This window comes from Theropithecus gelada, chromosome 19, assembly GCF_003255815.1.
Source record: "Theropithecus gelada isolate Dixy chromosome 19, Tgel_1.0, whole genome shotgun sequence".
Taxonomy (NCBI): Eukaryota; Metazoa; Chordata; class Mammalia; order Primates; family Cercopithecidae; genus Theropithecus; species Theropithecus gelada.
The window spans coordinates 25009836-25034187 of record NC_037687.1 but is presented as its reverse complement, the minus strand read 5'-3'; the positions used below and the strand labels follow the sequence as shown (position 1 = coordinate 25034187).

General features: G+C 49.8%; 2 protein-coding genes across 2 annotated transcripts in view; one reads left to right on the top strand and one right to left on the bottom strand.

The window, feature by feature from the left end:
• Positions 1 to 5251, top strand: part of SULT2A1 (sulfotransferase family 2A member 1) — a 14303-nt gene extending 9052 nt beyond the window's left edge. The window contains exons 5-6 of the mRNA XM_025365864.1: positions 2055 to 2232; positions 5009 to 5251. Coding sequence (XP_025221649.1) covers positions 2055 to 2232; positions 5009 to 5121 — 291 coding nt within the window. The 3' untranslated portion in view covers positions 5122 to 5251. The remainder of the gene's footprint in view (positions 1 to 2054; positions 2233 to 5008) is intronic.
• A 9316-nt stretch (positions 5252 to 14567) lies between these two features.
• On the bottom strand, positions 14568 to 16918 carry LOC112612709 (tetra-peptide repeat homeobox protein 1-like). The gene is made up of 3 exons (XM_025367555.1): positions 16889 to 16918; positions 15852 to 16021; positions 14568 to 15308 (listed from the first exon to the last, which is right to left on the bottom strand). Exons 1-3 carry the CDS (start codon positions 16911 to 16913, stop codon positions 14580 to 14582), a joined length of 924 nt encoding a protein of 307 aa, XP_025223340.1. The 5' UTR covers positions 16914 to 16918; the 3' UTR covers positions 14568 to 14579.
• Positions 16919 to 24352: the final 7434 nt, after the last annotated feature.

The window sequence follows — 24352 nt, the reverse complement described above, 5'->3', positions numbered from 1 at the left end:
ATTTTTAGTAGAGACGGGGTTTCACCATGTTAGCCAGGATGGTCTCGATCTCCTGACCTCGTGATCCGCCCGTCTCGGCCTCCCAAAGTGCTGGGATTACAGGCTTGAGCCACCGCGCCCGGCCTTTTTTTTTTTTTTACACAGAGTCGTGCTCTGTCACCCAGGCTGGAGTGCAGCAGCGCAATCTCAGTTCGTTGCAATCTCCGCCTCTCGGGTTCAAGTGATTCTCATGCCTCAGCCTCCCAAGTGGCTGGGATTACAGGCATGCACCACACCATCTGGCTAATTTTTGTGTCTTTGGTACAGATGGGGTTTCACCACGTTGGCCAAGCTGGAATAAATTTCATTTCTATTATGAAGCCCTTTGTAACAAGTTTGGTTGGCTACCTCAGATACATGATCCCATACCTTCCTGGGATTTTCCTTTCAGATCACACAATGAACTTATTTTAGTTATTTCCACAGTTATATGTCTTCTTATTAGATAACCAAGGTTTATGAAATAAAGAAAACAAAGCATTATGGATTCTAAGAGTAAGGCCTACGATTCAAATAAAGTCCTTCTGGTTACAATAATCCATTTTGTTGGTCAGGTGCGGTGCAGTGGTTCACGCCCATAATCCCATCACTTTGGGAGGCTGAGGCGGGCAGATCACCTGAGCTCAGAAATTGGAGCCCAGCTTGGCCAACATGGTGAAACCCCCTCTCTACTAAAAATACATAAATTAGCAGGGAGTGGTGGTGCACGCCTGTAACCCCAGCTACTCAGGAGGTTGAGACAGGAGAATTGCTTGAGCCTGGGAGGTGGAGGTTGCAGTGAGCTGAGATCACGCCACTGCGCTCCAGCCTGGGCGACAGAGTGATATCTTGTCTCTAAATAAATACATAAATAAAATCTTACAAATAAAAATCTATTATCTTAATCTCCTAGGTTCATGAACCTAGTCCAATTACTGAGATGAAATATAAGAAGATATTGTAAAACTCTGTGTGTTATTCAAAAGCTAGTTACGGGAAACAGTACTATCTGACAGCGCAGCTGGGATTTGAAATCTAAGCCCTTAAGTCTCTGTCAGATTCTCCCTGAACCTCTCCTTGCTAACCCTGATTACTGTCTAGAAGCCTCTCTAAACGTCTCTTAAGAAACCCGAGGCTCTGTGTTTTATTGTTAAGTTGTCCTAAGCTCTACCACACAGGAAAATCCACAATGATCCTTGCATCTTTTGTGGTTTTCCGGTTGGTTTTGTTTTGTTTTGTTTTCAAGACAGGGTCTCACTCCACTGCCCAGGCTGGAGTACAGTGGTGCAATCACAGCTCACTGCAACCTCAACTTCCTGGGTTCAGGTGATCCACTCACCTCAGCCTCCCAAGTAGCTGGAGACCACAGGTGTGCGCCATCATGCCTAGCTAATTTTTGTATTTTTTGTAGAGACAGAGTCTCACTATATTGCCCAGGTGGGTCTAAATCTCCCGGACTCAAGTGATCCGCCTGCCTCAGCCTCCCAAAGTGCTGGAATTACAGACAGGAGCCACGGCGCCCAACCCATCCTTGCGTCTTTTACATACTTCATGCCCTCTCTTCTTTACCTTTTTTTCTTTCTTTCTCCTAATTGCATTCAACTCAATCCATTCTGACGTCTGCATGTTGTTCCTCTCTTCCTCCTCCTCCTCCTCATTCTGCAGTCCCCTCCTTCTCATCTTACTTTTTTTTTTTTTTTTTTTTTTTTTTGGACAAGATCTCACTCTATCACCAGGTTGTAATGCAATGGCATGACCTCAGCTCACTGCAGCCTCCACCTCCTGGGTTCAAGCAACTCTCCTCCCCCAGCCTCCCGAGTAGCTGGGATTACAGGCACCCACCACCATGCCCTGCTAATTTTTGTATTTTTAGTAGAGACGGGGTTTCACCATGTTGACCAGGCTGGTCTCGAACTCCTGATCTCAAGAGATCCACCCACCTCAGCCTCCCGGAGTGCTGGGATTACAGGCATGAACCACCACCCCCAGCCTTGTTTTTCTCTTTCGTATCCTCTCTCTTGATTTTTCTTTTTTAGGACACAAGAAGAACTGTAGAGAAGATCTGTCAGTTCCTGGGAAAGACGTTAGAACCCGAAGAACTGAACTTAATTCTCAAGAACAGCTCCTTTCAGAGCATGAAAGAAAACAAGATGTCCAATTTTTCCCTCCTGAGTGTTGATTTTGTAGAGGAGAAAGCACAACTTCTGAGAAAAGGTAAAAGAAAATCCTTTCGTTTCCAAATATACCAGAATACATGGCACACATGCCTATGGTCACAACTGGGCGCTAACAGTTGAGATGAAAGAGTGCTTCTTTTTTTTTTTTCTGAGATGGAGTCTTGCTCTGTCGCCCAGGCTGGAGTGCAGTGGTGCAATCTCAGCTCACTGCAACCTCCGCCTCCAGGGTTCAAGTGATTCTTCTGCCTCAGCCTCCTGAGTAGCTGGGACTACAGGCACATGCCACCGTGCTGAGCTAATTTTTGTATCTTTAGTAAAGACGGGGTTTCACCATCTTAGCTAAGCTGGTCTCGATCTCCTGACCTTGTGATCCACCCTCCTGGGCCTCCCAAAGTGCTGGGATTACAGGCATGAGCCACGGCGCTCGGCTAATTTGTCAGCTTTATTTGCTCATCACCCAGAACACTTGTCCCATGGCTTCATCAGGGAGCCTCTTCTCGTGGTACTGATGTGGGCTGTAGGCGCGTAGGGAAAGTTGGTTCCGCCTGGGAAGGTTATCTGACTTACGTGAGGTCATTCAGATTCTCTCTCCTCCGAATGTGACATGAGCATTATCCATTCTACAAACAGTGACCAGGTAAACGAGCAACGCTTGCCAGATCTACAAGCTGTGATTCACCTGAGAAATGAGGACAAGGACGGGGTTGGGGATGGCCACAGTGCGACTGCCCCACTGATGAGTTAGGGTAGAGATCTCTGTCCTGGACAAAGAAATGTGTGAAGGAAGGCTTCATCCGGAAAAGGGAGAGAGGGGAGACTTTGCTGTCAGACGCTGTAAGGTGCCAAGATGAATGGAAATGTCTATTGCATGCGGTGAAAGAATCCATTTTTCCAGGGCCAGGTGCGGTGACTCATGCCTATAATCCCAGCACTTTGGGAGGCCACGGTGGGTGAATCACCTGAGGTCCGGAGTTCGAGACCAGCCTGGCTAACACGGTGAAACCCCGTCTCTACTAAAAATACAAAAAATTAGCCAAGCGTGGTGGTGGGTACCTGTAATCCCAGCTACTCAGGAGGCTGAGGCAGGAGAATCACTTGAACCTGGGAGAAGGAGGTTGCAGTGAGCCGAGATCATGCCATTTGCACTCCAGCCTGGGCAACAAGAGTGAAACTCCGGCTCAAAAAAAAAAGAATCAATTTTTCCAAAATCCTACAGTTCTAATATATCTGGGACAGTGCTCCACGGAAGAAAAGAATTAAATCCTTCAAATGACCCAGAGTCTTGGGCAATTGTAAAAGTAAACGTTGGTCGGTACGGTGGCTCACGCCTGTAATCCCAGCACTTTGAGAGACCAAGGCGAGTGGATCACTTGAGCTCAGGAGTTTGAGACCAGCCTGGGCAACATGGTGAAACTCTGTCTCTACTAAAAGTACAAAAATTAGCCATGCATGGTGGCGCACACCTGCAGTCCCAGCTACTTGGGGGAGCTGAGACATGAGAATCACTTGAAGCCAGGAGGCAGAGTTTGCAGTGAGCCGAGATTACAACACTATACTCCTGCCTGGGCGACAGAGCGAGACGCCATCTCAAAAAAAAAAAAGAAAAAAGAAAAAAGTAAATGGTGAAATGTTGAGACTTCATATAACTCATCTATATTAGGGATACATGCCATACGCATACACCACAGAAAGAAAATACGCAGAGCCTGTCCTACATGATATGTGTTATGAGGTGAAAGACAGCAAGGATGGGGAGTGACCTCTAAACTGGGTGGTGAGAGAGAACCTCGCTGAGAAACTTGAATTGGAACAAAGACTTGAAAGAGGCAAATAGGCAAGTCATGGGCCAATCTGAGACAGCAGCATTCCAAGGAGAAGGAGCGTGGGACACCAATTCTCTGAGGAATGGGGATGCCTGTCATGTTTGAGGCGGAATCAGAAGTCCCCGTGTGAGTAGAGTGATGGAGAGGGTAGTTTTAGGGGATGAGCTCAGAGAAGCCACAGGGGCTGGATCACCTGGAGCCCTGTAAGCGCCTTCAGCACTTGTACTTGAGTGAAACCGAGAGTCCTTGGAGAATCTGAGCAGAGAAGTGACATGATCTGGGATCATGAGGGCTGCCATGCGGAGACTAACTTATGAAAAAGAACGATCAAAAGCAGAGACCAGGCTGGGCACAGTGGCTCACATCTGTGATCCCAGCACTTTGGGAGGCCGAGGCAGGCAGATCACCTGAGGTCAGGAGTTCGAGACCAGCCTGGCCAACATGGCAAAACCCCATCTCTACTAAAAGTACAAAAATTAGCCGGGTATAGTGGCAGGTGCCTGTAATCCCAGCTTTTCAGGAGGCTGAGGCACGAGAATGCTTGAACTCAGGAGGCAGAGGTTGCAGGGAGCGGAGATGGAGCTACTGCACTCTAGCCTGGGGGAAAAAGAAGACTCTGTCTCCACCAAAAAAAAAAGAAAAAGAGCAGAGACCAGTTATAAGTGTACTGCAATAATCCAGGTGAAAAATGATGTTGGCTTAGGTCAATGTGGTAGAAACAGAGGTGGTGAGACGTGACTCGACTCTGGACATGCCAGATGATATACTGGCATTATTGCTGAGGAATTGTACACAGGATGGATGGGAGAGAGGAGAAGGTAGGAAATCGTTTCCAGCTAGGTGAACGACTATGTGGCCAGGCAGGACAAAGGCCCACCATGAACCATCGGCCATTCTGCTGTGTTATCGACAGTGTCCATGTCAGGTGCCTGGTGGGAACGGACCAAGGAGATGTGTGATGTGACCTGAGTTTCTGCTTCATGTTTCCAGGCATATCTGGGGACTGGAAAAATCACCTCACAGTGGCCCAGGCTGAAGCGTTTGATAAACTGTTCCAGGAGAAGATGACAGATCTTCCTCGAGAGCTGTTCCCCTGGGAATAGCGTCCAAAACACTCTGGATCTTATATGGAGAATGACGTTGGTTCTCCTGTCCTTGTACCTGTACCCAACTGGGGGTCATTGCATAAGACTTATTATTTTATCCTGAAGCCTTAAATATCAAACCTCTGCATCTCTGATCCCTTCCTTGTTAAAAGTTACCAGGCTTCCCGCCGGGTGCGGTGGCTCACGCCTGTAATCCCAGCACTTTGGGAGGTCGGGGGGTTGGGGGATGATCACGAGGTCAGGAGAGCAAGACCATCCTGGCCAACATGATGAAATCTCATCTCTACTAAAAATATAAAAATTAGCTGGGTGTGGTGGTACGTGCCTGTCGTCCCAGCTACTCAGGAGGCTGAGGCAGGAGAATCGCTTGAACTCAAGAGGCGGACGTTGCAATGAGCCAAGATCGTACCACTGCACTCCAGCCTGGGTGACACAGTGTGAGTCTGTGTCAAAAAAAAAAAGCCGACCAGGGTTCAGAGAACCAGGGTTCAAAGCCCAGGGATGCAGAGGTTGCAGTGAGCTGAGTCACGGCATCCCAGACTTTTTTAAATGCTTGCAATATTTCCAACTTACAGAATGCTACAGGAATAATGTACGTACTACCTAAAAGGATGTCTAAACATTTTTTAATAAAAATAAATAGCTACAGTGACAGATTTTAGAGCAAAAATTAGTAATAAAAATAAGAAATAAAATTACAGAAGCACTTAAGGTTCCATTTATTTTCGTCACATGTATCTCCACAATTTATTATTACTCTAACCTTAAGGAGGGCAATTTCAATCTAATTTTATCCTCTTACTCTGTGTTGTTACACCATATACAAAAAAATGGTGTTTATGGAGGCTTTTAAAACTTACATAAGGCCAGGTGCGGTGGCTCACACCTGTAAACCGGGCACTTTGGGAGGCCGTGGGCAGATCACTCGAGGTCAGGGGTTAGAGGTCAGCCTGGCCAACATGGTGAAACCCCGTCTCTACTAAAAATACAAAAATTAGCCAGACGTGGTGGTGGGCACCTGTAATCCCAGCTACTCAGGAGGCTGAAGCAGGAGAATCGCTTGAACCTGGGAGGCGGAGGCTGCAGTGGGTTATGATCACACCACTGCACTCCAGCCTGGGCAACAAAGCAAGACTCTGTCTCAAAAAAAAAAAAAAAAAAAAAAGGATTATATTTTCTAGCTGTTTGGCTTTAGCTTACATTACACAAGTGGAAAGAAATATAATGTTGCCTCTGTGTCTTATCCATGCTTTTCTCCTACTTGAATGTGGGGTGTCTCTCCCCCATCCCACCTGGAGGTCTCCTGTGTGCAAGGAACCAGCTGGTCTAGGTGGCTCCTGGGGACACCCCAGGGCCAAGCTCTGGCTGGCCACTCCCTGGGCTGGAACAGTGATGTACTGTTGTCCCCTGGTGGCCATGGAGCATCACAACAGGTAAGTGGAAGCCTAGGACTCTCCCAGTTCTGGGGGTGCCCCTGAATGAACCCCATCTCTGATCTGACCCCACTGTGTCTCTAGGGACACAACTGCATCTCGAAGTAACAACAATAAAAACCCACAATATCCTTAAGTTATTTCCTGTCAGGCATTTTCTTTAGAAGAATTACAGGGAAGCAGTCTGGGGTTTTTTGTTATTTTGGGGTTTATTTTTTTGAGATGGAGTCTTGCTCTGTCGCCCGAGCTGGAGTGCAGTGGCACAATCTCGGCTCATCGCAACCTCCACCTCCCGGATTCAAGTGATCCTCCTGTCTCAGCCTCCCGAGTAGCCGGAACTACAGACGCCAGCCACCATGCCAGGCTAATTTTTGTATTTTTAGTAGAGATGGGGTTTCATCATGTTAGCCAGGTTGGTCTTAAAGCCCTGACCTCAAGTGATCCACCCACCTTGGCCTCCAAAAGTGTTGTGATTACAGGCGTGAACCACTGCACCTGGCAGAAACAGTCTGTTAAAATGGGAGTTTGGGAAAGAAATTTTTTTGAGACAGGGTCTTGCTGTGTCATCCAGGCTGGAATGTGGTGATACCACCACAGCTCACTGCAGCTTCGACCTCCCAGGCTCAAGGGATCCTCCCGCCTCAGCCTTCCGAGTAGCTGGGACCACAGGTGGTGCCATCACACCTCGCTAATGTTTCAATTTTTTGTAAAGACAGGCTCTCACTATGTTGCCCAGGCCAGTCTCAAACTTCTGGGTTCAATCCATCCTTCCACCTCGGCTTCCCAAAGTGCTGGGATTAGAAAGCGTGAGCCACCTCACTTGGCCTTGAAAATCCTTTTTTTTTTTTTTTGAGACAGAGTCTCACTCTGTCACCCAGGCTGGACTGCAGTGGTGCAATCTCGGTTCACTGCAACCTCTGCCTCCTGGATTTAAGCAACTCTCCTGCCTCCGCCTCTCAAGCAGCTGGGACTACAGGCGCCCGCCACCATGCCCAGCTAATTTTTTGTATTTTTAGTAGAGACAGGGTTTCACCGTGTTAGCCAGGCTGGTTTCGATCTCCTGACCTCGTGATCCGCCCATCTCAACCTCCCAAAGTGCGGGATTACAGGCGTGAGCCACCATGCCTAGCTGAAAACCTTTTTAACTAATGAATTTACTGGTGGCTACTGTATTCATTTGATATAAAATAATGACCATTCACAGGCCAGGCCCGGTGGCTCATGCCTGAGGCGGGTGGATCATGCCAGAGCTTGGTCCTGGGGTGTCCCCTGGAACCACCTAGACCAGCTGGTTCCTTCCACACAGGAGACCTCCAGGTGGGATGGGGGAGAGACACCGCACATTCAAGTAGGAGAAAAACATGGAAAAGACACAGAGGCAACATTATATTTCTTTCCACTTGTGTAATTTAAGCTAAAGCCAAACAGCTAGAAAATATACTTTTTTTTTTTTTTTTTTTTTTGAGACAGAGTCTTGCTTTGTTGCTCAGGCTGGAGTGCAGTGGTGTGATCATAACCCACTGCAGCCTCCGCCTCTCGGGTTGATCTTGATCTTGAGCCAAGATCAAGCCATTGCACTCCAGCCTGGGCAACAAGAGCGAAACTCCGGCTCAAAAATAAATAAATAAATAAAATAAAATAATGACCATTCACATCTTTCTCTTTGTGGCACTTGATTTTTATCTAGGTGGATTTCTGTGAAAGGGACAATCAGATAAGGCAATTTTGACTTTTCTTTTAGTAAAATAAAGGTTTATTATTATTATTATTTTTTTTTTTTGAAACAGAGTCTTACTCTGTCACTCAGGCTGGAGTGCAGTGGCACAATCTTGGCTCACTGCAGCCTCCACCTCCCCGGTTCAAGTGATTCTCCTGCCTCAGCCTCCCGAGTAGCTGGGATTACAGGTGTGCACCACCACACCTGGCTAATTTTTGTATTTTTAGTAGAGAGGAGGTTTCACCATGTTGGCCAGGCTGGTCTCAAACTCCTCAACTTAGGTGATCCGCCCACCTTGGCCTCCCAAAGTGCTGGGATTACAGGCATGAGCCACCAATCTGGCTTTGGTGTCTTCTTAGTAATGACGGTTATGCATCATCTCCCAGGATTTTGTCTACTCCACGGCAGGGATTTGACCGAGAACAGCAGTACTCAAGTTTTGCACATTGGAATTGCCTCAAAGCTTTAAAACATACTGGTGCCCCATCCCAACAACCTCACTATTATTATTTTTTTTTTTTTTTTAAGAGATGGGGCAAGCCAGACGCCGTGGCTCAAACCTATAATCCCAGTGCTTTAGGAAGCTAGATGGGAGGATTGCTTGAGCCCAGGAGGTCGAGACCAGCCCAGACAACATAGCAAGACCCTATCTCTGCAGGAAAAAAAATTAAAAATTAGCCTGGCTTGGTGGCACATGGCTGTAGGCACAGCCACTAGGGAGGCTGGGGTGGGAAGACTGCTTGAGCCTGAGAGTTCAGGGTTACAGTGAGCTGTAATCACACTGCTGCACGCCAGCCCGGGTGACAGAGTGAGACCCTGTCTTGAAAGAAAGAAAGAAAGAAGGAAGGAAGGAAGGAAGGAAGGAAGGAAGGAAGGATGGAAGGAAGGAGGGAGGGAGGGACGGAGGGAAGGAAGGAAGGAGGGAGGGAGGGACGGAGGGAAGGAAGGAAGGAGGGAGGGAGGGACGGAGGGAAGGAAGGAAGGAGGGAGGGAGGGATGGAGGGAAGGAAGGAAGGAGGGAGGGAGGGACGGAGGGAAGGAAGGAAGGAAGGAAGGGAAAGAAAGAAAGAAAGAAAATCACCACTGCACGCCAACCTGGGTGATAGGGTGAGATCCTGTCTCAAAAGAAAGAGAAAGGAAGGAAGGAAGGGAGGGAGGGAGGGAGGGAGGAAGGAAGGAAGGAAGGAAGGAAGGAAGGAAGGAAGGAAGGAAGGAAGGAAGGAAGGAAGGAAATCACCACTGCACGCCAACCTGGGTGACAGGGTGAGATCCCGTCTCAAAAAAAAAAAAAAAGGAAAGAAAGAAAGAAAATCAGGCCGAGTGCGGTGGCTCACGACTGTAATCCCAGTACTTTGGGAGGCTGAGGCGGGCAATCACCTGAGGTCAGGAGTTTGAGACCAGTCTGGCCAACATGGTAAAACTCTGTCTCTACTAAAATTACAAAAAAAAATTAGCTGGGCGTGGTGGTGGGCACCCGTAATCCAAGCTACTCGGGAGGCTGAGGCAGGAGAATCGTTTGAACCCGGGAGGTGGAGGTTGCAGTGAGCCTAGACTGCGCCATTGCACTCCAGCCTGGACAAAAAGAGCAAAACTCCATCTCAAAAAAAAAAAAAAAAGAAAAAAAAAAAAAAAGAAAATCAGAAACTAGATCCAGGGACCTAGGATGAAGTTGGGTGTTAAAGCAAGAGGTTTTGGCCAGGCACGGTGGCTCATGCACTTTGTAATCCCAGCACTTTCGGAGGCTGAGGCTGGAGGATCACATGAGATCAGGAGTTCAAAACCAGCCTGGAAAACAGTGAAACCTCATCTCTACAAAATATACAAAAATGTCGAGTGCGGTGGCTCACGCCTGTAATCTCAGCACTTTGGGAAGCCGAGGCAGGCCGACCATGAGGTCAAGAGATCAAGACCATCCTGGCTAACACGGTGAAACCCCATCTCTACTAAAAATACAAAAAATTAGCCAAGCGTGGTGGCGGGCGCCTGTAGTCCCAGCTACTCAGGAGGCTGAGACAGGAGAATGGCGTAAACCCAGGAGGCGGAGGTTGCAGCCAGCCGAGATCGCACCACTGCACTCTAGCCTAGGCGACACAGCGAGACTCCGTCTCAAAAAAAAAAAAAAAAAAATTAGCTGGGTTTGGTGGTGGCAGGCACCTGTAATCCCAGCTACCCAGGAGGCTGAGGCAGGGGAATCACTTGAACCCGGGAAGCAGAGGTTGCAGTGAGCCAAGATCGCTCCACTGCACTCCAGCCTGGGAGACAGAGTGAGACTCCCTCTCAAAAAAAAAAAGGAAAAAAGAAAAAACCACGATGGCCCCCCTCTCTCCGATCCTTACAAGACAAAGACATTTCAACCTGCACTGTCTCCATCTCCATCCCGGAGCATGCAGGACGGTATTAAGCTTGAACTTGACCCATTTGTCGAAGGTACAATGACCTGTTCTCATATGTACCCTGAATCCTTTCATGTTACGCTTTTTGGCTACAGGCAGGAAAACAAAGAGAAATTCTTGCTGTTGCCAAGACAGACATGGGGAATTTCCAAGGCCTGCGTTCTGAAAGTCACCTCGTCCCTTCTTCCTTGGCCCAGTGAGAAGTTCAGATGTTTCCCTTGGGGATGCCCAGAACACAGCCTGGGATGATGAAGAGACGCAGGAGAGCTTCCTAGGAGATGGTAAAACTCCCTAGGCATTTTCAGATTCGGGAGGGAGTGAAGGGGGCTGGCATTGCTTGGGTGAAAAAGGAGGGAAATTGAATGGAGAAGATATAGCCAGGAGTGGTGGCTCCTGCCTGTAGTCCCAGCACTTTGGGAGACATGGGCTGGAGGATTGCCTGATTTCAGGAGTTTGAGACCAGCCTGGGCAACATGGAGAAACCCTGTCTTTACAAAAAAAAAAATTAGCCAGGCGCAGTGGCATGCACCTGTAGTCCCAGCTACTCAGGAGGCTGAGGTGGGAGAATCTCATGAACCCGGGAGGCAGAAGTTGCAGTGAACTGAGATCGCACCACTGCACTCCAGCCCGGGTGACAGAGCAAAACCCTGTCTCCAAAAATAAGAATTGAGGCTGGGCACGGTGACTCATGCCTGTGATTCCAACACTTTGGGAGGCCAAGGTGGGTGGATCTTCTGAGGTCAGGAGTTTGAGACCGGCCGGGCCAACATAGTAAAACCCCATCTCTACTAAAAATACAAAAATTAGCTGGGCGTGGTGACTGGTGCCTGTGGTCACAGCTAGGGAGGCTGAGGCAGGAAAATTGCCTGATCCCGGGAGGCGGAGGTGGCAGTGAGCCGAGATTGCACAACTGCACTCCAACCTGGGTGACAGATTGAGACCCTGTCTCCAAAAACAAGAAGAATTGAGGACATTAAAAAGACAGGAATTCTGTTCTACTTAATCCATTCACTTTCTATTCAGCGAATCAGGGCATATGCAAACTCAATCTTCATTCATTAACAACTAATCCATGGCCCGGCGTGATGGCTCACGCCCGTAATCCCAGCACTTTGGGAAGCCGAGGCAGGTGGATCACCTGAGGTCAGGAGTTCTTCATTCATTAATAAACTAATCCATTTTCCATTCACTGATATGCCTGCAGGGCCCTGAAGCACCACCATCCCCCTCCCCCAGGCCCAGGATGTGATTCTGAATCTACAGTCAGACTGGACCACCTCTCCCCGCCATGCCGCCAGAATGTCCACAGGAACTCCCTCACCTACAATAGATGGATTAGATTCCTCCCTACTCTTCCCACACTGTCAGAGTCTGACTGGTGTGAAGTTTCCGTGTTTTTATGTTTATTTTACTACCAGGGTCGGCTAGATAAGGAGGAGCTTTCATTACATCCTGGGAGTCTGTCCCCGGCACACACGCACAGCCGTCCTCCCTTCCCCCCACATCTGATCTAATTCTCTCTCTGCTCTGCTGAGGCTGGCCTGGCCTAAGAGGATTAGAGCATTTGCTAAACCGGACCAGGACAGGGTCAGAGAATCCGCTGTGGGGAAACCCAGGGCCAGGACGGCCACCAGGGGGCGGCAGAGGAAGTGAGACGCGGAGAGGGGTGTGGAGTGCCGAGGAGGGGGCGCTCGTCGGCTTAGCATCATGAACTATGTTCATTTTCAAATTTACAATGTTCAGATAAGTTATGAGAGTTCAGAAGAATTGAGCTAGGTTCCCGGAAACAAAATAAACAGATCAACTGAATCCTATGTACAAGACAAATATATTTTTTAAAAATAAGAAATTTAAAATACCATGTGAAATATCAGACAATAATAACAATGAAGTACAAGAAATAAATCTACAGAAAGATGCATGCAAGAGCTCTGTGATTAAATAATCATATTTCAGCCAGGCGCAGTGGCTCACGCCTGTAATCTCAGCACTTTGGGAGGCCAAGGGGGGTTGATCACCTGAGGTCAGCAGTTTGAGACCAGCCTGGCCAACATGGTGAAACCCCATCTCTACTAAAAATACAAAAACTAGCTGGACATGGTGGCGTGCGCCTGTAATCCCAGCTACTCAGGAAGCCAAGGCAAGAGAATCACTTGAACCCAGGAGGTACTTTGCAGTGAGCCAAGACTGCACCACTGCACTCCAGCCTGAGCAACAGAGTGAGACTCTGTCAGAAAAATAATAATAACAATAACATTTCATGAAGAACCTTTGTAAAACACCAATTGAATGAATATAAATAAGTACTAAGTCGACTAGACTTTGTAAAAACTTCAATTTCTCCCAAAAACATTTATAAATTTCATGTCATTGCAATTAAAATTCCAACAATTTTCTTGAAGAAACTTGAAAGCTCAAGTCTGGGCAACATGGAGAAACCTTGTCTCCATAAAAAATACAAAAATTAGCCGAGTGTGGTGGACCACACCTGTAGTTCCAGCTAGTCAGGAGGCTGAAGTAGGAGAATCACTTGAACCTGGGAAGCAGAGGTTGCAGTGAGCCAAGATGGCACCACTGCACTCCAGCATGGATGACAGAGTGAGACCCTGTCTCAAGAAAAAATAGAGGCCGAGACGGGCGGATCACGAGGCCAAGAGATCGAGACCATCCTGGCTAACACAGTGAAACCCCGTCTCTACTAAAAAAATACAAAAAACTAGCCGGGCGAGGTGGCGGGGGCTGTAGTCCCAGCTACTCGGGAGGCTGAGGCAGGAAAATGATGTAAACCCGGGAGGCGGAGCTTGCAGTGAGCTGAGATCCGGCCACTGTACTCCAGCCCCGGCGACAGAGTGAGACTCCGTCTCAAAAAAAAAAAGAAAAAAGAAACTTTTATAACAGTTGTTGTCCATCAAGTCTAATTTTTAAATTGGATTTTTTCTTCCACTAAAGTATCAATCTGCTGATGAATGTTTTGAATGCTACACACAGTGATCTACTTAACAAAAGCAAGAAGACAAGCCACAGAATAGGAGATCCTCGCAGAATATTAACTCCCAATGGAATTTTATGTTAAAACATCGTGGCTGGGTGCAGTGGCTCATGCCTCTAATCTCAGCACTTTGGGAGGCTGAGGCAGGTGGAACACTTGAAGGTCAGGAGTTCAAGGCCAGCCTGGCCAACATGGTGAAACCCCATCTTTACTAAAAATACAACAATTAGCCAGGCATAGTGGCTGGCACCTGTAGTCCCAGCTACTCAGGAGGCTGAGAATCACTTGAACCTAGGAAGCAGAGGTTGCAGTGAGCCAAGATCATGCCACTGCACTACAGCCTGGGCAGCAAAGCAAGGCTCTGACTCAAAAAAATACTTATATGAAATCAACTACAAAAAATGGGCCCAAAAGACCATGAATAGTCACTATTTAATAAAAATAAGAAAAAAATTTTTTAAAAAAACTAAAAATAGTCACTATTTGAAAATGCCTAATGCCCATATGAGAATTTCTCAATCTCTCAATCATCAGGGAAATGGATATTACAACCACAGCAAAGCCACAAGTCACTGGATCAACAAACATTTAAAAAGTCTCACAATCCTCAGTGTTGGGGAAGATGCTGACCATCAGAAGCACTGGGAAAAGCCCTTTACAAAGCTCTCAAGTGGCATCCACTAATGCCAAACATCCCAGTGAGCAGTGACTCCAATCCCAGCAGAGAAATGCTCAGGCTCAATTCAAATGAGGGGCAGGCACCTCCACAGGCCACCTGTGATGGCTGCACAGTGAAGACAGCAAATGTCCGCCTGCAGCCGGGTGGGTAAAGGGTGGTGCATTCACTGCAGAAAGTCACCAGCAGTGTAGACCAGCCGCTCCAGGCCCTCTGGGATCTGAAGAACTTTGCAGGCACAGGCCCCCTATAAATCCAGTAATGACCCAAGGACTGAGTGATTTTCGTCCACGGAGCCATCCTTCTCTTCGTACTGAGATGTCGAGGTAAAGAGTGAGGATTCCTCGAACAGGTCCATGGGCGGGAGCAGCTCCGTGAAGTCAGGGAATAACTGGGTTTCTGGCAACAAGTTGGAGGCATTGGGGCTCTGAGGCCACGCGGCGCCTGGGGCTGGGGCTGGGAGTGATTCTGGACCTGGCATCAGGGCTCGGCCTAGGACTGGATCTGGGATTGGGCCTGGGCCTGAGATGGGGGCGGGGAATGAACCTTGGCTCGAGCCTGGATCTAACATTGAGCCTGAGAGTGGACCTGACATTGGGCCTGGGATCTGGGCTGGGCCTGGGATAGGGCCTGGGATCTGGGCTGGGCCTGGGATAGGAGCTGGGATTGGGCCAGGGCCTGGACCCTGGGCAGCCGGGAGGCCCCCCTGGGCTCCACACCCAGGGCCACCCCAGGTCCGGTGGAGGCTGTAGATCGTGGGTTCTGCTGCTGGGAGGACTCCCCAGGGGCCTGGCTGAGGGGAGATCCAGGAACCCCGGCCCTGCAGGAACTCAGGACCCCCAGGGACGGAGGCGAAGGCTGCAGGGACTAGGGGTGCAGCGCGGGCTCCTCGGCCTCTCCGCCCAGGGACGCGCTGCGGCTGCTGCTGGAGCCGTCGCTCCCGAGCTAGTTTGGCGCGGCGATTCTTGAACCACACCTGGGGGCAGAGGGGACAGGGAGCAGGTGTGAAGGAGGGGCTCGCGCGGTCGGGTGAGCCGCTTGGGGGCGGGGCCGGCCTCAAGCCTCTCCCTGTGTTCACCCCCACCCCGCGCCCACCATAAGAGGGACCCCCCCCACCCCGGCTCCCAGGCCTGGAGAAGGGAGGGGAGAGGGAGCGGAAAAGAGGGGGAGGAGGGTGGGGTGGGAGGGGTGAAGGGTGGGGTGGGAGGGGAGGAGCGGGGCCTGCTGCCCGGGAGCCCGGGGGGCCAGGGAGGGTTCGAGGGGAGGGACCGCGGGTTCTCAGGGGGGCCTGAGGTCTGGGCACCGGGAGACCTCGTGGGGCACAGCTTGGGCCGATCCTGTGGGCGGGTTTGGGTTGGCGGAGAGTTGGAACAGGACTCGATGCAGCCCGGGTCTACACTGGCGGGACCCCTTGCGTGGCAGGGCAGGAGGTGGTCGGGCGGGCCAGGCCCCGGTGAGTGAGAGATGAAGAGGCTCCTTGGAGTGACTGGGGCGGGCGGGGTGGGGCTGGGAGTCAGACCTGCAGTTGGTGCTCCTTGAGGCCGAGTGCCTTCGCCAGATTCAGTCGCTTGTCATAGTTCGGGTACTGGTCGTTCTGAAAGTAACTTTCTAGCACTTCCTGCTGGCTTTGAGTGTAGACCGTGCGCTCCTGCCGCTGTCTCCTTGGAGGGTCCGGGGCCAGGGAAGGGCCTGGGGGCGGGAGGGAAACAGGTCAGAGAAGCCCCCAGGGAGCCCCCGGCCCCGCCTAGGGACCCCGTCCCCTGCCCGAGGCCAGGAGCCCAGGCAGGGTGGGCTGGGGCGGCACCGCAGATGGCAGCCTGGTATCCGGACCAGACCTTGCACCTCTCTGGGCCTCAGGATCCACATCTAGGAAATGGGCATGATAACAGCTCCTGTATTATTAGGGACCCCACAGAAGGGAAGGCAGGCAGCCTAGGCGTCTCACCTGGGAGCAGACAGGGCTGCTTCAGGCCTGCTCAGCCCTCCCCCGCTGCCCCTTCCCCTCCCATCCAAGGGCTATAGGGACCCTGACACTTGCAGGGGTGCAGGCACCTGCCCAGTCATCTGCTCCACTCAACTGCATGGTTTAATATCTTTCCTTCTTTCTTTTTCTTGGAGTGGGGATCTCACTCTGTCACCCAGGCTGGAGTGCAGTGATGTGATCACGGCTCAAGGCAGCCTCCACCTCCTGGGCTCAAGCAATCCCCCCGCCTCAGTCTCCCGAGTAGCTGGGACCACAGGTGTGCACCACCACCCCCGGGTAACTTTTGTATTTTTGGTAAAGACGGGTCTCACTGTGTTGGCCCAGCTGGTTTCAGAGTCCTGGGCTCAAGTGATCCTCTCAACTTGGCCTCCCAAAGAGCTGGGATCACAGGCATGAGACGCTCTGCCCAGTTGCATGATTTTTCATTTCCCAAATGCCCCTAAGTTCTCCCCTCTCTGCAGGACGGGAAGCCTCCCGCACAGGCCCAGCCCTGCTCTGGCTGCCCAGATCTGCACTCTGCAGCCTCGGCCACAGGATCAGCTCAGACCCCTCACACCCCTGCCCCCGCTCACCTTGGCGATGACCAGGGTCTTGCATCCTGCGTCCTGCTCTGTTCCCAAACACAAGTGTGTACTGACAAGTGCTTGGCTCTTAAATCACTTCTGTGCTGTGCCCACCCTGGCCCACCCTGCCGGGACCCTCCCTTTCCCACCCTGCCCTGCAGTCCCACCCCCTGGAGGAGCTGAATGATGGATGAACCTCAGTGGGCAACACAGCCTTGGTTTCACCCTCGTGGGTCCAGGCGAGGTGGCATTCCACGCGGGGTTGGGGAGTCAGCATTGTGACCTATGGTTGGGGTCCCCATCTCAGGAGAGGCACCGCCAGTCAGCCCCCAGGAGTCATCCTTGTTCCTTCCCAGGGCTGGGGCCCCGCATGACCAATGTCAGCGAGTCTACCCACTCCTCCCGGCTCCCGGGCTGCCCGCCTTGTCCAGCCACCATCCCTCCCTCCTGGATGACCCCACAGCCTCCTCTTTGGTCCTTTGAGGCCACTCTGGCCCCTACTATTCATTCTTGTAGTTACCTCCCCTCCAACCAGGAGGGGACACAGGTTCTGATGGATGTTTCCATGGGCCGCTGCTGATCGGCTCTTGTGAGTGAATGAACCCGCTGCTGATGTATACAGGGAACCCATGACCTTGGTTAACACAAGTCAGGTCCCTTCGAGATGCATCCGCTGTGTCAGACCCCTGGCTGCTCTCATCTCCTCATAGCAGGACCCACGTGGGTTCAGGGGTCAAGGAGATTGACAAGGCTCATGATACGGGGAGCTAAAAATTAGTCAATCAAGGCCGGACATGGTGGCTCACACCTGTAATCCTAGCACTTTGGGAGGCCGAGGTAGGCAGATCACCTGAGGTCAGGATTTCGAGACCAGCCTGGCTAACATGGCAGAACCCCATCTCTACTAAAACTACAAAAAGAATAGCTGGACCTGGTGGCAGGCACCTGTAATCCCAGCTACTTGGGAGGCTGAGGCAAGAGAATCACTTGAACCTGAGGGGTGGAGGTTGCAGTGCAGCCTGGGCAACAGAGGGAGACTCTGTCCCCACCCCCCGCAAAAAAAAGAAAAGAAAGAAAAAGAAATGACTCATGCAATCAATTTCAAAATTCAATAAAACTCAGACATAAACAGGCCTCGCTCATTGTTTTCACCGGATACTTAGAGTTCTGTTGTAGAAAGCAGCATCCCCAGCAATGATTCCTCATCACATGTGTTGTCCGGCTTCATGTACAGGACATGCTGGGAACACAGTAGTGACCCCGGAGATTTTGCACTGTGGCTATTTATTTGGCCAATAAAGGCATAAACAGATGAACAAGCTCACTGGTACTATTTTATAAAGATAGACATTTAAATATAAGAAAGTTTGGCCAGGTGCAGTGGCTCATACCTGTAATCCGAGCACTTTGGGAGGCCGAGGCAGGAGGATAACCTGAGGTCGAGAGTTCGAGACCAGCCTGACCAATATAGACAAACTCTGTCCCTACTAAAAACACAAAATTAGCTGGGCGTGGTGGCACATGCCTGTAATCCCAGCTACTCAGGAGGCTGAGGCAGGAGAATGGCTTGAACCTGGGAGGTGGAGGTTGTGGTGAGCCAATATCGCACTATTGCACCCCAGCCTGCGCAACAATAGTGAAACTCCATCGCGAAATAAATAAATAAATAAATATAAACTGAAACAAAACAAATAGTGGCTGGGCATGATGGCTCATGCATGTAATCCTAGGGCTTTGGGAGCCAAGGCAGAAAGATCACTTGAGGTCAGGAGTTCGAGACCAGCCTGGGCAACATAGCAAGACCTTATCTCTACAAAATATATATATATTTTAAAAACTAGCCAGGCATGGTGGTAGGTACCTATAGTCCCAGCTACTTGGGAGGCTGAGGCAGGAGGATCCCTCGAGCCCAGGAATTCGAGGCTGCAGTGAGCCATGATCAAACTACTGCACTCCAGCCTGGGCGACAGAAGAGCGAGACCCTGTCTTGGAAATAAATAAATAAATTGTAAAACAAACAGATGGTATGTTTACAAATTCGCTGCACTATTTTTTTTTATTTTTTTTTTGAGACGGAGTCTCACTCTGTCGCCCAGGCTGGAGTGCAGTGGCACAATCTCGGCTCACTGCAAGCTCTGTCTCCCGGGTTCATGCCATTCTCCTGCCTCAGCCTCCCCAGCAGCTGGGACTACAGGCGCCCACCACCATGCCCCGCTAATTTTTTTATATTTTAAGTAGAGCTGGGGTTTCACTGTGTTAGACAGGATGGTCTCGATCTCTTGACCTCGTGATCCACCTGCCTCGGCCTCCCAAAGTGCTGGGATTACAGGCATAAGCCACCGCACCCGGCCTCACTGCGCTCTTTTAAACGGTTGCTTAGTATCTCATAGTGGCATCCTTTCATCATTGTATCTATATTCTGCTTCCTTTCTGGGAACAGTTTACCATAATTGCACATTTTGTTCCACTTTTCGGTAGCTGGGAACACATTATTCACCAAGGCAGATGATGGCCCTGCTGTCAACAGAAATGATCTCGCAGTTTTCTTGGTCTGTAAGATGTGAGTAGAAGGTCCCCCTCACTGTAATTTCTTTTTTTTTTTTTCTTGAGACGGAGTCTTGCTCTGTCGCCCAGGCTGGAGTGCAGTGGCCGGATCTCAGCTCACTGCAACCTCTGCCTCCCGGGTTTACGCCAGTCTCCTGCCTCAGCCTCCGAGTAGCTGGGACTACAGGCGCCCGCCACCTCGCCCGGCTAGTGGTCTTGTTTTTGTATTTTTTAGTAGAGACGGGGTTTCACCGTGTTAGCCAAGATGGTCTCGATCTCCTGACCTCGTGATCCGCCCGTCTCGGCCTCCCAAAGTGCTGGGATTATAGGCTTGAGCCACAGCGCCCGGCATTGTAATTTCTAAAAGAAATCAAATGTAAGACTTTGCATATTCGAGGCCAGGCGTGGTAGCTCATGCCTGTAATCACAGCACTTTGGGAGGCCGAGGTGGGCGGATCATGAGGTCAGGAGTTTGAGGCCAGTCTGGCCAACATAGTGAAACCCCATCGCTACAAAAAATACAAAAAAATAGCTGGGCGTGGTGGCAGGCACCTGTAATCCCAGCTACTTGGGAGGCAGAGGCAGGAGAATTGCTTGAACCCAGGAGGCAGAGGTTGCAGGAAGCCTAGATCGCACCACTGCACACCAGCCTGGGTGACAGAGCAAGACTCTGTGAAAAAAAAAAAAGAAAAAAGAAAACTTTGCATATTCGATTGGCAAAGATTAAGACAAAAGACTCTACCTAGGCTTAGTAGGTGAAGGGGTAGGGAATCTGATTATTTCTCCAGAAATGGTTTTGGAGCATAGGTTGATTTTTTTGTTTTGTTTTGTTTTGTTTTTGGTTTTGGTTTTGGTTTTGGTTTTGAGACAGGGTCCTGCTCTGTTGCCCAGACTGGAGTACAGTGGCATGATCACAGGTCACTGCAGCCTTGACCTCATGGGCTCAAGCGATCCTCCCACCTCAGCCTCCCAAGTTGCTGGGACTACAGGCACCCACCACCCTGCCCGGCTAATTTCTTATATTTTTTGTAGAGACAGGGTTTTGCTCTCTTGCCCAGCCTGATCTCCAACTCCTGGGCTCAGGCGATCCTGCTGCCTCAACCTCCCAAATTGCTGGGATTGTAAGTGTGAGCCACCATGCCCAGCTGGTTGGTTTTGAAGACTGACTTGGTGATACCTGTCAATGTCCATCAGCTAAAGACCATCAGAGGGACACCAGTAGTCAAGCAAAGTTGAGTTTAGTGTCTTCTTGCAAGAAGGAGGAACACGAAAGGGAAGGGAATCTTTGGGGCCTCTCAGTAAGAGGGTGTTTGAAAGTATGTTTTAGATTGATGCGAAAGGAATTGTGGCTTTTGCCCTTGCCTTTTTTTTTTTTTTTTTTTTTTTGTGAAATGATGTCTCGCTCTGTCACCCAGGCTAGAGTGCAATGGAGCGATCAATCTTGGCTTATTGCAACATCTGCCTCCCAGATTCAAGCGATTCTCCTGCCTCAGCCTCCCGAGTAGCTGGGATTACAGGCACCCACTACCATGCCCAGCTAATTTTTGTATTTTTAGTGGAGATAGGGTTTTGCCATATTGACCAGGCTGGTTTCAAACTCCTGACCTCAGGTGATCCGCCCGCCTCGGCCTCCCAAAGTGCTGGGATTACAGGCATGAGCCACCACTCCCGGCTGCCCTTGCTTTTAATAGCAAATGTTATAGGATTTGAGCTTGTTTGATAATTTTGGAAAGGGTTCAAAACAGAGTGACTTTTATACCAAAAAAAATAAACAAAAAAAAAAATGTTTAAAAACAGGGAAAAAAAAAAAAGAATGTAAATCAGGGAAGCGAAGAAATATTTGTGCACTAATGTTCACAGCAGCATCTTTTACAATAGCCAAAAGGCTGAAACAATCCAAATGTCTATCAAATGAACGAACAAAATGTGGTCTATTCATGCAATGGAATATTCTTCAGCCTTAAATAGGAAGTTCCGGCACAGGCTACAACCTCCATGAACCTAGAAAGTATTTATGCTAGATGAAATAAGCCAGGACACATATTGTATGATTCCACTCCCAAGAAATATCTAAAATAGACAAATTCATAGAGACAGCAAATAAGCTAGAGGTTCCCAAGGGTTGGGGATGGGGAGAATGAGGAGTTCAATATTGGATAAGTACGAAGTTACAGTTTGGGGCCGGGTGCCCTGGCTCATGCCTGTAATCCCAGCACTTTGGGAGGCTGAGGCGAGTGGATTTCTTGCCCAGGAGTTCCAGACCAACCTGGGCAACATGGTGAAACCCTGTCTCTACTAAAAATACAAAAATTAGCCAGGCGTGATGGTGGGCACTACTCAGGAGACTGAGGTGGGAGGATCACTTGAGCCCGGGAGGTGGAGGTTTCAGTGAGCCAAGATAGCACCACTGCACTCCAGCCTGGGCAACAGGAGAGATCCTGTCTCTAAAAACGTAAAAGTAAATAAATAAATTAAAGGTTAGGATGGTTAATTGTATGTTATGCCTATTTTACTGCAGTTTTAACATATAAGAAAAGTGGTTTTGCTCTGGGTTCGATGCTATCAGGGAAAAGAGGGTCACTCTGATTCTCTTAGCTTGAAGGTGAGGGGGATGAGGAGTACCCAGAACTAGGGATTTTGTATAGAAACAGTGTCACTTGTATTCGACAGAATAGGAGGACGTGGATCTTTGTGGTTTGAACACCATGTTTCTCTCTGGGTTCAGACGTGATTACAGAGAGCTCAGGGCAACACAAGGAATAACCTTGTGCGTTTGTGCTTGTTTCTTTGTTTAAATCCAGTTCTTGCACCATGCATCGTGTTTTATGAAATCCTTTCTTTTTTTAATAATGTTTATTTGTTTATTTATTCATTTATTTATTTATTTATCGAGACGGAGTTTCGCTCTTTCACCCAGGCTGGAGTCCAATGGTGCGATCTTAGCTCACTGCAACCTCTGTCTCCTGGGTTCAAGCGATTCTCCTGCCTCAGCCTCCCGAGTAGCTGGGGCTACACGTGCCCACCACCAGGCCCAGCTAATTTTTGTATTTTTAGTAGAGATGGGGATTCGCCATGTTAGCCAGGCTGGTCTCGAACTCCCGATCTCAGGCAATCTGCCCACCTCAGCCTCCCAACGTACTGAGATTACAGGCATGAGCCACGGTGCCCCGCCTGAAATCCATTCTATCCAAAGAGAGAGCATGGAAGGCGCGGATGTGAGTGCAAGGCCAGCCCCTGGCCATTGGGGGCTGCTTTTCTCTTTCTGATATTTCACCAACTCCCTTGTACTGAACATTCCAGGCAGTGTCTCAGAGCAGCTGGGAAGCCCTGGAGGTCCTCGTTATTATCAGCTGTGTGACCTTGGGTAAAAGCCTTCCTCCCTCCAGGATCAGTTTCCCCACCTATACAGTGGGCCTGGGTGGATTCAGGCATCTCTTATCATGACATCTGCTCAGGAGGGGACCTGGCACAGAGAACCCTCCCTGATCCCTCCCCTGCTCCCCTGGTTTGGAGAATCCTCCCCAGTCCTTGCAAGTTTGTCCCCAGGGCAATGTCACTAGCCACCCTGCCTCACCTCACCTCCCCCCTGCAAGAGGTACTGATCAACATTATTATCTTGAAACCCAGCCTCCTCCCCAGCCCCCACGGATGCACCAAGTTTAAGCCAGCAATTTTCCTTTTTGTTTTTTTTTTTTTGTTTTCTGTTTTTTGGTTTTTTGAGACAGAGTCTCCCTCTGTTGCCCAGGCTGGAGTGCAGTGGCGCAATCTCAGCTCACTGCGACCTCCGCCTCCTGAGTTCAAGCCATTCTCCTGCCTCAGCCTCCCGAGTACCTGGGATTACAGGTGCCCACCACCATGCCTGGCAAAGTTTTGTGTTTTTAGTAGAGCCAGGGTTTCGCCACGTTGGCCAGGCTGGTCTCAAACTCCTGACCTCAAGTGATCTGCCCACCTTGGCCTCCCAAAGTGCTGGGATTACAGGAATGAGCCGCCATGCCCAGCCATAAGCCAGCAATTTTCAAGATCTAGTTGGCATCAGAATCCCCTGAAGAGCTCCTTAAAACCCAGATCCCTGGGTCTCACCCCTAAAGTTTCAGTTTCTGATTAGCAGGTGATGCTGACACCACTGAGCTGCAGTAGGAACCACACTTCGAGAATGGCTGTTGTCAGCTCAGCAGCAAGCCTGTCTGTCCACCTCAGCCCCACACCTGGCCTCTGTCTCAGAGCTTGCCTTGTTTAGGGACAGGAAGAGGCCGGCAAGCCAGGGCAGGAAGGATGGAGACTTGAGCCAGGGCCAGATGGCATCAGACCTTGGAGGAGTTCAAATGTTATTCCCAGAAAACAGAAAATAAGAGAGAGGTGCAGAAGTGGGAAGACATCATAAGCTTGGGAAGCGGGGCGTCACGGTGGGGTACAGCGGGGAGAAGAAAAAAAAATAAGAAGACAGATACAAGAAATAGAGGCCGGGCACAGTGGCTCGCACCTGTAATCCCAACACTTTGGGAGGCCGAGGGGGGCAGATCACAAGGTCAGGAGTTTGAGACCAGCCTGGCCAGCATGGTGAAACCCCCATCTCTACTAACAATACAAAAATTAGTCTGGCATGGGTAGCAGGTGCCTGTAATCCCAGCTACTCGGGAGGCTGAGGCAGGAGAATCACTTGAATGTGGGAGGCAGAGGTTGCAGTGAGCTGAGATCGTGCCATTGCACTCCAACCTGGGTGACGGAATGAGATTCTATCTCAAAAAAAAAAGAAAGAGACAGAGAGAGACAGAGAGAAAGAAAGAGAGAAAGAAAGAAAGAAAGAGAGAGAGAGAGAAAGAAAGAAAAGTAGGAAAAGAAGGAAAAGAAAGAAAAAAGGGAGGCCAGGCGCAGTGGCTCACACCTGTAATCCCAGCACTTTGGGAGGCCGAGGCAGGGGGTGGGAGGGAT